Source organism: Labrus mixtus, chromosome 20, assembly GCF_963584025.1.
Source record: "Labrus mixtus chromosome 20, fLabMix1.1, whole genome shotgun sequence".
Taxonomy (NCBI): domain Eukaryota; kingdom Metazoa; phylum Chordata; class Actinopteri; order Labriformes; family Labridae; genus Labrus; species Labrus mixtus.
In genome coordinates, this window is record NC_083631.1 from 952,563 (window position 1) to 965,604 (window position 13,042).

Sequence of the window (13,042 nt, forward strand, 5' to 3'; positions counted from 1 at the left end):
TGTCCATGCAACAGCATTTTAATATAAATTCCTGTAATCTATCAAACCAGTAATGAACAAGCATTTGATAACCAAAAAAACCATGTTTTTTTCCAACAATAAACCCCAGCCAGGAACCAGGGTCATAGTAATCTCCCATATTATCATGTTACTTTGAATTTAATCAAACGGCAAATATACAAAATGTTAATCTTCAAAACAGTTGTGGATCATCATACAATTTGAGGTGTATACTTTGGGATGATCTGATTGGTTCAGTTGCTAGGGTAGGCGTTACCTGGCATGCATGGAAATATTCTCTGACGGACAGCTTTGTTGACCAATAAATGCATCGTACTTAGTTGTCGTCACATATTTGCTTACGTGGAGGCAGGATGTGTACCTCTCCGGACTTCCGGGTTGAGGTTCCTGCTGTAGCCCTGGTTGTTTTCAATGTGCAATGGCTGAGGATCCTTCGCTGGCTCTCCGGGTCTCGGAGATTAAGGACCCGGCGGTTCTCTTCGAGCGCTACAACACCGATGAGATCCGTCGAATCGAACGCAAAGTCCGCGGTGAGATTGAGCAGAAGAAAGAGGAGCTTAGGCAGATGGTGGGAGAACGCTACCGGGAGTTGATGGACGCTGCTGACACCATTGGAGAGATGAGGCAGTGCTCAGAGAGTGTCGTCCAGTCCATTCAAGACATGCACCAGTACTGCCATAGTCTGAAAAGAGGCAAAACCAGTGTGAGCAGCAGCAGACAGGAGGTGAACAGAGTACCTATTATTTTAGCTTGTCATAGCGTCAAACCTCCGAACACCCAATTTGATTTAATGGCAATGCATCTCTTTTGAAGTTATACAAAAATCGCCAATTACAAGTATGGGAAGACTACTGATGCTGAACAGACATGATATGTCCCCCAAACAAAGCAGACATTCTTTAGTGTTCACAGAATGTAAGAGGAGCTGCCCAAGAAGAACATGAATGCAAATAGCTTTTAAAAAGAAAATCTATTGGTTATTTTTTACTAACTTACATACAATCAATTCCCCACACATCTAGTATATCAAATAAAATAAAAAAAAATGTCACACCTTGTCTTCAGTTTGTAAAATGCGTAAATATAAATGCTCTTGTGTTGTAGAGCCAGAGGCAGTGGCAGGATAAATTCTACACCATGGCTGCCCAGATCAAGCTCCTCCTAGAGATTCCAGAGCGCATCTGGAGCGCCATGGAGGCCTCCCAGTACCTTCAGGCCACTCAGCTCTACCTGCTATGCTGCCACCTGCACAGTCTGCTGCAACTGGAGGCTGCTACAGGGGGCCACTACAGCCCTGTCCTGGCCCGCTTCCCAATTCTGGTCCGACAGGTAGCCACCACTGGGCATTTCAGGTATAGGATGTTATCTTACTAGAAAGAAGGCTTTTGATAAACACAAATGAATGGATCCATCATTAATAAGAATTTTTGAAGTATGACAATTAGCTAAGCCAAGTAGAACCTTTGAATAAATGCTAAGTTATAGGTCACAAAGAAGTTGTCCCCTTGCAGGTCCACCATTCTACTGGACAGCAGGTCTCTGCTGCAGGGCCGGGCGGTGTCAGACCAGGCCATTGCTGAGGCCCTGGTGTCCACCATGCTTTTGGAAGGTAGCTCTCCACGTCAAGCACTGGCTGATTTTTTGCTGGCCCGGAAGGCCTCTATTCATCAGCTGCTCAACCAACCACAGCACGGTATTGAACCATTTATATTACCTGCCAAGCCACCAGTTTTTAACCAAGTGCACATTAAAAGTTTTGGATTAAAGGTGTTAACTGTTTGGTTGAAAAGCAAATGTTCTTTACAGTATCATTATTTTATGTCTAAGTGAAGCTAAATGACCCATCAACATGTTTTTATGAAATGCTCATAAACATGTTTTTTGTACAGGTGCAGGGATCAAGGCCCAGGTGTGCAGTCTGGTGGAGCTGCTCGTCACCACTCTGTTCCAGGCCTATGCCGTCTTTTACTTGCCCCCAGAGGGAAGCCCCCGGCCAGGGGAAGGAACCCTGAGCTGTGGCATGCTCTTCTCCATCCTTGAGATTGCTACCTCCAACACTCCTGCAGGTATACAAAAAGATGTCCTGGAAGTCAGGATACGTTTGTTGATGTCTTTTATAGAGAGCTTTTTAAAACAGGCCTGCTTTCATTCTAAAAAACTCTTTACTTTTGCTTGGTTTCTGCATGTTTCAATAACAGGCTTTTCATATTCTATGTCAGTTCTTTTGGAGAAAAAAGCTAGCTTGTGATTCATTTCTGTTTATATTTTTCCCCAAAGTTTTTGTATTTTCACAGATGGAGGAGATTATCAGCTTCTCAGTGCTGTTGTCATAAATTATCTTGAAATTATGGTCAAATTGAAAGTAATTTAGCTGTTAAAGGAGTTTATGATTAAACTACTTGTTTTTGACAAGTTGCTACCAGAGAAAAGTATTTAATATAAAGGTGTATACAAGTAAGAAGTAAGAACATTCATCCCATTTGTCTCCTCAGCTAAAGGCAAGAGGGTGATGCAGGGAGAGACAAGCACAGGCAGCTGGTTCAAGTACCTGCCTCCCTCCATCACTGAGTTCCAGCCCACCCTCCGCACCCTGGCTCAGCCAATCCAGAGAGAGCAACTCCGGGACACTCTGCAGCAGTGGATTGATACGTAAGCTTCAACCAATAAGAAAACTGCTCTTGTTTTTTTTTGTCTTTGGTGTTCATAAAAGTATGAAATAGATGCTTGCAATTCAAATTCCAGACACACAATATTGCAAATATAGTTTTTTCACTTTGATGAACAGTTGTTTAGAAATAGAAGCCTCCCAGTGGTCCAGGCTTAAACCCTCCCTAGTGTGTTATAATGTAGAAAATCTGCAGACAGGTTGATTTCATTGTCAGTGGCTAAACAGCTTAACTAAAATCTCAAATACATTTCAAGAGTTCTTAACATAGGTCTCAAAGTGTGATTCATGCCCTTGGATAAGCACTGATTCAATGCTTTATGCCTTGAGGGAATAAACTATGTTCAGCCTTATCTCTATCTTTTTAAGTCACATATGTTATGTGAGAAACATCTTCTGTAGGTGCCAAAGTCATGTGTGCATTGCCAGGATGATTCCAAACGAAGCAGAGAATTCCATTCTATGTTTTCCAGCTTTCCTGGTCATGTAGAATGGACGGGGGAAGTGGATTTACCATTAAAAATCATTGGAAATCCATTGAAAACATGGAGAATATTCACTTAATCAGTCATCAAAACTGTGCAATAAGTACAAGAAGTGGGAACATTCTGTTTGTTTAAAGGTGTGCACACTTTAAATAATGTTATATTATTAGTGTTTATTTATATTAAACTTTTGAATACAGTTTTTGTGTTCTGGTAGCTGCTCATACATGTTCCTATTCTTTTGAAGTATAGTACCAATAAAGCAGTTTTTTTCTCAATTATCTTAAACACATCATTGGTTAATTTTTCTTTTGCTAACTTATCACTACTTATTGTTTAATTTTATACGCTTAGCTGTAAGGAGGTTATCTGCCATGGAGTTGGTGGCCTTCTGGTCTATGTAAAGAGCCTGAAGGGATTAGCAGCCATAAGGGATGCCGTGTGGGACCTCCTGTCGACAGAGTCCATTAGTCAGCATTGGACCACTGTATGCCAGCGGCTGCTGGAGCGACCACTAGCAGTCTGGGATGACTTCCTGCAGCAACTTTTCCTGCAGCACCTGAAGGTAAGTTCTCTCTCAGCTTTACTATTATAATCACAGTTTACAGTTTCCAACATCTTAACAGGTCTTCCCTATTTTAAATGGATAAGTGCCTCTTTTTGTGTCATGTTGAATCTCAGAATTATCAGAGAACCGCCTACCAATGCTGAGAATACAATTATATTCCAATAATTCCCCCCCCCCCCCCCCCCCCACCCCACCCCACCCCACCCCATCCTCAAGGCTATCACCAAAGAAGAAACCGAAGCCATATCAACTAGCTCTATCCAGCTCCTCACTTCAGCTGTGAGGGATCTCGAGGGCCAGACCATCCATACTTCTTCATGTACCAGCCCCAGCTTCAGCCGAGGGGCCCAGTTTGAGGTAGATGTGGCATCCTTCCTGTGGTCAGAGTCTCCAGGAGACCTGCTAAGTGATGCAGGGTGGGTCAGCGTTAGCCAGCGGGGACAGCAGCACCAGAGGAGTAGCCTTGCCATGAAGACCCAGGCCCTGACACCCTGTGTTCAAAACTTCTGCTCTTCCGTGGATGCTAAGCTAAAGGAAAGGCTGGATGATGTGCAGCACTACCTTCCCTCGCAGGCCACAGGTAAGTGCACATCAAACTAAGCTCCTATGTGCTAGTCTGCTTAAGTAAGTGTAATGTTTAAACAGACATCATCCTTAGGACAGGGAGTGGGGCACCAGTCCCAATCTATTCAAATTCCTGGGCTGTTCAAGTTCCTTTGACCTTGAAATATTCAAGTCCAAACACTAGTTCCTAAAGTGTCAAATATACAACATTTATTTATCTGATACTTATTTAGCCTGGCTCTGCGATAACTTGAGATAATAATAATAATAATAATAATAATAATTGTGTTCTACTGGCACAGAAGAGGCAAAGGTAAAATGTACTAATCTGCAAAAACAACAACAACCTGACCATCACAAGTTAGCCATGGAGTTTGATACAATTTATTGTAATAAAAAATAACTTGACACCTAGATTTTAGAAAATAAACAGAAAGCAAAAACTGCTCTTTGTATTTCTTTTGGATTCAGATTTGAGAATGCATCATAGCCAATTTGCACTTTTGCATTTTGTTAATCTATCACACTTCATATTGTTATAGAAATATTGAACAATGTTATCCTACATCGCACATTTTCCTCATATCATGCACGTCTGGTCCTGCTTTGTAAGTAGTAGTTTGGTAATGTCCCTTTGTAGCAAACATCATTCATGTGTCATTGGAATACAGCTTGTACTGAAGCCCCATGATGTGGTGTCTATTTGCAGGACTTATTGTGAAGCTTGAATGATCTGCTGCTTGAATGTGGTTAACCACACTTGCAGAGCACGGTGTATAAAATCACAGTATTTTAAAAAAGTGTAGCATGGCTATAACAAAAATAAATGCTTGTCAAATTCGGCAAAATTTAACTTTTTGTGTAAGCTTAGAAGTGTATCTGTTCTCAGTAATGTCATTATGCACCCTTGCTAGGTTTACATTTTCAGATTTGAAAAAGGTGGTGGTGGTGGAAGGGGGTCATCAAAATATATCAAGACATGAATATTCTCCACCTTATGTATTGTAACAACTGGCATCCTTCAGAATTTAAGATTAATATGCCAGTTTTGTCCTACACTTTTATTTATGTCAAAAAACCAGCAGAACTAATGACACTCCCATCAGCCTCATCTGTACTTTGTGTTAAGTTCTTATGTAGAGTTGATAATGGGAAACATTATATCAACATCATACCTGTTAAATATCTGAATGTTAAAATTGTCATAATGACCATGCAGTCACACTTTCATTAGTATTTATCTAAAGGAATGCTGGTGCAGCCTAACAGAGCCATTAGCCAACTTGTCAGTGTTCATTAAAGTTAATAAGAGACTTTTTCAAGAGGCAATATCGTTTCCAAACCCTCAATAATCGCTATCTTTCATTTTGTGCTCGGCAGGGGCTGACTCCAATTCGGTCTCGATCACCTCCTCTGTTCCTGCCACTAGCACGTCAGCCTCCTCCTTTAACCGCTACACTGACTCGCCAGCAGTGGAGGAGGCTTTCCGGGAAGGCTGCCTGGCCTGCGTCCACAGCATCCTAACCTCCATTCGCTCTGAACTTGCCACAGCCTCCCCTGAACCCGTCCCGGCCCAACTCAGTTCAATCCTTTTCATGGCCAGGCTGTGCCAGTCCATGGGTGAACTCTGCCCCAACCTCAAGCATTGTATCCTGGGAAAACAGAATGGTTCGGAGGCCACAGCAAAGGGAACACCCAGACAGAGCAAGAAGCTGGGCAAGGCCAGGACCGCCACAGAATTCAGTCCTGCCCAGGCAAAGTGGGCAGGACTAAAGGAGGAGCTTCTCAACTGCAGCATGGAGGCGTACCGTATCTGGAGCTTCACCCTGTCCAAAGTCAGACACTCCCTCCAATTTCTATGTATATGTAAAATGTTCTGTGTTGCTTGTAGTTTTAAGTATGTTTTGTGTAAGAAAGTGTAGAAATAGGGTGCATGAAGGCCCAGCGGTTACGTAGCGCCCAATGTATGGCGTTTATAATCTGGGTTCAAGTCCGACCTGCGGATCCTTTAATGCATTCCCCCTCTCTCTCCCCGATTTCCTACTCTTTCCACTGTCCAATCCCCCCAAAAAGTAGGTAGGGTTGGTAGAGACCCTTTGACACCTCTCAGAAAGAGTAGATAGATAGAAGTACATGAGTACAAATTTAACCGAAGCTAAACTGTTCATACTCTAGCTTTATTGAGTTTTTCGCTGCATCTTAAGGTCAACCTATAAAAGCTACTACACAGACATATAAGCCTGAACCTTTTTTGTTTTAAAATCTAGGGTAAACCTTGTACTGTCAATTTATTGTGCAAACATCGTTTTTTTCTGTTTTGTCAGTAGTTGTTATTACAACAACTAGAATTGCTAGATTTGTTAGTATCACTAACTCAAAGCTGCTGTTAACCTTTGTTTCGGTGTTTCACAATGTTAGAAAATTGTTGATATTTCTTCAAGGCCTGGCGAGTTACACTTCTTGGTGTTGTGACAGGTGCTTCTGGATAAGTTTGGCACAGCGCTGCATGCTGAGTCTGCTGGTGCCATCCTTACAACAGCAACAAACTGGGAAGATCTGGAGATCCAAGAAGAAGCAGAGTCTGGGAGCAGCGTCACCTCCAAAATCCGTCTTCCTGTCCAGGTCAGATGCTCAACATGCACAGTAAACATAAATTGGAAGCACAATGGTTTCTGATTGCATTCACTGATCTATTGTTAACAACCCTTTTCTGTAGCCGTCTTGGTTCGTGCAGTCACTGCTGTTCCAGCTGTGTGTGGAGGTCAACCGGGTGGGAGGCCACGCTCTACCCCGGCCCACCCTGCAGGAGCTGCTGCAGGCCTGTCATGCTCAGGCCCTGGATCACTTCCACAGTCTTACACAGCAAGCCCCCAACAGAGTAAATCTCTCCCACTAATATACACACAATTTCAACACTGTGAGAGATGCTAACTGTTGAACCACTAGCAGAACATTTTAGCACATGAAAAAGGACAGAATCAGTTATCCAGGTCAGGGTTCATAATAAGCTAATAATAGAAATAACAAAAAAAATAAAAAATACAGTATGTTGAAATACTACATAGTATAAAAAAGCTTTACAACAATGAATATATGTAAATATAAGTGAAATACATGTGAGAGGAGAACATTTAACCAGAAGGTTTGGAGAGCCACTGGAGCATCCACAATTTCAATATTGTCTCCCTGGTCTCCCTCCAAATAATCTCTTAAGTGTCTATTCTTTTTCTTCCTGTTTCCTACAGGAGGCTATATTCCCGATGACTCAGAACAGAGCCTTGCAGCTGTTGTTTGACCTTCGTTACCTCAGCACCACACTGGGCTGCAGACTGGAGGAGGGAAAGAGCTCCCGATCCCAACAAGACCCAAGGTAGCATAGTTTTTTTTCTCTTTACAATTATTTGGGGGATTTTTAAGCCTTTATTGTTTAGAGACTGGACAGTGGATAGAGTCAGGAACAGAGGAGAGAGAGTGGGGAACGACTTGGGGGGAAAGAGACACAGGTCTTCAGCCTCTGTACATGGAGCACGGGCAATAACAACTAGACTACCAGTGCCGTTTTGGTACACAAAGTGGTTTATAAAGCAAAACTGGCAGCAGAGATCGTAAACAAACTTGGTACATTGCATGCCATTTTCAGAGTTTGTGGCGTATGTAAAGTTTATCAAGGGAAGGGCAAATCAAATTGAAAATTGCATATTGTAAGAAATAGCTGTCACATGATATTTTCTACATTGCTAAATCTGTATTTAGCTGCTACACTTGCCTCATGTCATAGCTGTGTTTGTAGAAAGCTTCTGTTTCAGGACATATGAGATTTTTCTGTCCCCCAACACACAGGAGCACTCATACACTCACGCAAAGTATACATTTTCCAGAAAAATATTGGCATTCACTCCACAGTATTTTAATCACGTTTGTGGGGTAACTATATACAGTAGATATATATAAGATAAATGATGGTAAAAAATAACCCGATTGAAGAGGATTGAGAATGATAATATCCCCCAGCTTTTATCTATACATTAACTGTTGTTAATCCCTGTTATTGTATATCCTGACAGCTTAAAAAGATCTCTGTTGTGTGTCATCTAGATTCCACGAGATATGTGACTGGCTTGAAAGCTTCATTGACCCATTTGACCTGGACGTGTTCACACCTCCACTGAACTCTAACCTCAATCGTCTTTCCCAGAGGACCTCGGTACACAATATTGTAGTATTATCTTTATGAACTGAGAAGCATTAAATCAAAACGTATTGAACCACTGTTCACATTTGATGTGCTCTTTTAGTGAGCTAATGACGCAAATGTTACAGAATTTTGACCAAATGTTAGTTTTTTTTGTTTTTTTTTTACGGCTGCTGTGTTTTTAGGTGCTGCTGGGACTGCTGACAGGTTCAGAGAAACAGTTTTCCTTACGGAGCAGCAGTGTGAACTCCCAGGAGCCGTACAACATCCTGCCGCTGGCCAGCAGCCAGATCAGGTGAGAGGTCAATGCAAGGTTTCTCTGTGGATCATAGCTGTGAAGCTTCTTTAGATCTAGTTATACGTAGGTCATTTCACTTTGGTACATGGACACCAAAAGAATGTTAAAAAAAAACATGAACCAGTGTATCCAACATATAGACGATACCTGGGCAGGCCGCCAAGTAAATTTATGGCCGCCCAAGTGTATTTCCAACCTATTTTTAATTATTCATAAAATTGCAGCGCTTGCTAAAATCAAGTATATACAGTGTGTACTTTTTGGAGCTAAGAAAAATCCTTGTTGTGAGCTTAATAAATTAGTCTGAAAATTGAGTAAGGTTTTTGTGAAATATTTCAAGTACCGGTAATAGGAGAATTTGTAAATCCATAAATTAACTTAATATTATTTTTCACTAAGTTCTGTAGTTACTTAATGATCCACTACCACATCATATTTAGTCAAAATGTAGTCTAAGTCTTGTTTGTCATATAAATATCAAAGTTTGAAAATGCAGAAACATTATTTCAATTATTCCCTATTTGACTGATCTGTCCTGTGTAGGTTTGGTTTGCTGCCTCTCAGCATGTCTAATGTTCGTAAACCTAAGTCAGCCTCCAGAAGCTCTGAAGCTCCTCACCAACCGGTAAGTAACACATCTGGAATCTGAGGCCTGTATTACAAAGCAAGTTTAACAGAGTAACTGATTTTATTAACCATTACAAAAGCTGTCACACAACATTGGTTACACTTTGGTCAACATTAAATTGGTTTATGTGAGGTCAACCTGAGGTCTCCTTGAATGTGTGCACATGATTCATGGCTGTGTTTATGGCATATGAACAATTCCTTACAGAAACAAGTCTGCTGCCAACAGGAGCACATTTTTAAACTTTGAGAAAAGTATTTAAAACAAATAAAGGAGACAATAGTTTTATAGACAATAATTCAAGCGTGTTAGTCAGGACAGGTCTTCTGAGGAGTTCTGGAGATTCATTAAAGTGGATTGCATTCCTCTGATTTGCGCTCCACAAGCACTGTATTCCTGTATGCAGCAAATAGTCATTGATAAATGGGCTGTCCTTCTAGTATTGTCACCACTCAAAGTGCCTTTAAACTAAATGTCAAATTCATCCATTCAGACACGCATTGATACACTGATGGCAAAGGATGCCACGTACAGTGCCCATCACTTCTTAACCAATTGCTCAAAATCCAGTGGACAATTATACTCTGACCACTAGTTTTAAGATTTGTATTTGTCACATCCTCATACAGATGGACCATGAAATGTAATGACTGTTCAGCAATGCCATGCAATAAAAATACACTCCCCACATTACTCTTAAGATACATGTATACAGTGAAATGTAGAAATATAAAAATTAAAAATAGATAAATATAAATATACAAAAATGTATAAAAGATATTTAAGTGTAAAGTGTCAAGGTGTAAACGTACTATTTGAGTGATATTGAGATGAATTATATCACACAAATGATAAACCATAATGCCACAGTCTTTGAACAGTCTTGGTCTCTTCCCCTTCCCAAGATCGCTATTTGTGATTATCCAATTATTTGGGCAGAAGGAAGTCTGTTGTTTTGGCTGATCTATTGTAAAAAACATAATGTGTCTCGGTGTAGGTCAGGTGCGCAGCATTAGATACCATGGCAGTGAACCCAGGTGAGAAGTGTGCTGTCTTTGCAGCACTGAATAACCCAGGCTTAACAGTGCAGTAACCTCGCCAACAGCATATCCAGCTTCGTGGTACAGGCCTCAGGTCTCCTGAAGCTCCTCTGAGTGTTAGTGTTGTGTCATATTCTGACAACCACTGTATGTTTTCATTTTGTGTTTCCTATTGTGTCTCACATCTTGAGTTAATGTTGTCTGTTAACACCCTCTGCCCTCCCAGCGTTTTTGAGTGCAAGAAATGCAGGCAAGTTCAACAGTATGTGGTAATGTTTTTTTGTGTTTTGGTTGTGTGGTGAATTGTGCCATGGTTTACTGTGGGTGCATTTGCAGTACGGTATGACAGTCAGATGTGTATAAACTAAAAACTGCTGCTCTGTTCTCACTAACACCCCCACGTTCAGCTAGGGCTCATTATATAGCTGAGGAAAAGACTAATAGAGAATTTGCTTGGGAAACAACAGTAAACACATAGGTTGACAAATCCCATTATGCAATTTGCATAGTAAGTCTGTAGGCCTTTTCATACAGAGATCCCCACAAGCTCTTAAGGCCTGCCCTATGTCCAGCCTGGCTTTTTAAACACTAAACCGAACAACAAAGACAATAAAGCTCCCCCGTTCAAGATTTTCTACAGCCCATGCTTTTTGGAAGCAAATGGTTTACATAAAATGCAAAACCGTAGCTATCATTCATGGAAATCTAATGTTTTGATGGCACACATAAAACATACTTAAAATGTCAAACCTGTGTCCCATACCTCTGGCTTAACCCCTTTACAGCAGCTGCTACCTCTGCTGCTAACATAAAGGTTTAACAACATAAACCCCCATTTCCTCTGTCTGCCTTTAGAATTAGATAATAAAGGCGCACAATTCTGGCCTTGAACAGGCTGTGTAAAAAGGGCATATGTTAAAGTAAGACAAAACAAAAAAATAAATGTTTCAGGGCAGCTCAAGTTGAAATCTGTCACATTTCTAGCTATGAGAGAGACATTTTTGTTTGCTGTCTTACTTATTCTCTCCCTGTGCACTGCGCATGAGAAGTTACTCCCCTTGTTTGTGCTAAGCTACCCTTAGCTTTCTGACAATAATTAAAGTAGTCCATAGTTTAAACTGCTTTAGAACTGCTTAAGTCTCCTTAAGTCCTTGTCTTAACATAGTGCTTCAAGTATTCTTTCACTTAGCATTAGCATGCTCCTGTGGTTCCTTTTAATCCCTACCAGAGTTTTCAGTCATATTATTTACCTCTATGTAACATAAATGATCTACTACAGCCACATGCTATTATATAATACAGACGTTTTAGTATGGATCGGCTAACTGTTGTGCTACATATCACAGCCCTCAATTGACTACAGTTGTGTCAGAATGCTAGCGTAGCTGTTTACAATGGTGAAACATTACACTGATTTGAACACCCAAAACAATTGATCTATTATCCCACAGCTAACCAAATTTTCAGAGGAACAAACTGCCTTTTTAATATCAATTACAAGGAGCACCTTTCTGCTAGTCAGAGGCAGAGGAAACTGTATGATCAGGGAACTGTGCTACATCTCTGTGAACATCTCTGGAGTGGCCATAACTTGCTTTACTAACACTAGCCAGTTAACCTTAGTTAATAAGAAATGCTACATTACTGACATGGAGGAAACATGTTCAAGGGATCCTTCAAATTCTCATTCAATGGATGGTCTTAATGATTTCCTTAGTGATTGTTTTTTGGCTGTGTTGTGGTTCTTTGAATCGGGGCCCTGGATTTATCGGGGTCAATAGACGGTGGTGTATGTTTGTATCACTTACGCTTTCAGATGACCAGTTGGAACAATCTACTAAAATCTCAACAAACCTGATGTTTTCCATTTCCCCCAGCAGGAGGACAGCTTCCGGCCAGGCAGCCTGTTCAGACAACTCGTAGATCAGGAAGAAGACACAGCCGCACCTTCATTGTTCAAACTCAGCTGGCTGTCTGGCATGGCCAAGTAACCCTTTTTTGCTCAAGACTTTTCATTTGGCTTTGCAGAATATTTGTAAAAAATTTATAGTAAAAAAAAAAAAAAAGATTTCTCTCTTGAGAAATGCGTCTTGTGTGATTTCTTCTATTGTTCATGATTTTTTCACATTTCACATTTTTTCATAAAACACATGCACAAACGAGCAACAGCAAAGTTAGTGTTCACATATTAGCTTGCAGACTTTACAGTATATGATCCCGTACAGGTAGGAAGAGGATATTTACCAGCAGTGGGCAGATGAGATCCAAGTGTAACAGAAACATCTTCTATGAGAAATACAATTTGACTCTCAGGTTCCTGTCACTTAAATGTCACAGCAGGGAAAGAGACAGATGTCCTATCCTGCATTGGTTTCATTTCCAAATATTCATATTTTTTTTAGCCTTATGGAGTTCAGTGACAGTCTCTCCCTTCACCACTGATTTAGACTGAAATTACTCAACCACGTTTTGATTTGTTGCCATGGCAACGTCCACATTCCACTGAAATCCATAGACTGTAGGTTGTATCCAGAGAGTGAATTGTTCTGCTTGGATGATCCCCTTTCTTCTTCCAGCATTG

The 13,042-nt window shown here is 40.9% G+C and overlaps 1 protein-coding gene across 4 annotated transcripts; it reads left to right on the plus strand.

Moving 5' to 3' along the window:
• Positions 1–381: 381 nt before the first annotated feature.
• cog1 (component of oligomeric golgi complex 1) lies at positions 382–12,545 on the plus strand. 4 transcript variants are annotated; one of them, XM_061065758.1, is made up of 16 exons: positions 382–745; positions 1,126–1,373; positions 1,533–1,714; positions 1,911–2,087; positions 2,514–2,670; positions 3,526–3,736; positions 3,956–4,319; positions 5,684–6,138; positions 6,779–6,925; positions 7,020–7,181; positions 7,549–7,673; positions 8,399–8,507; positions 8,681–8,790; positions 9,337–9,418; positions 10,688–10,711; positions 12,339–12,545. In XM_061065758.1, exons 1-15 carry the CDS (start codon positions 440–442, stop codon positions 10,694–10,696), a joined length of 2,844 nt encoding a protein of 947 aa, XP_060921741.1. In that variant the 5' UTR covers positions 382–439; the 3' UTR covers positions 10,697–10,711; positions 12,339–12,545. The 4 variants fall into 4 exon arrangements, with proteins under 4 accessions (XP_060921741.1, XP_060921740.1, XP_060921738.1 ...); XM_061065757.1 differs by having other exon boundaries at positions 12,342–12,545; XM_061065755.1 differs by lacking the exon at positions 10,688–10,711.
• The last annotated feature ends 497 nt before the right edge of the window (positions 12,546–13,042 follow it).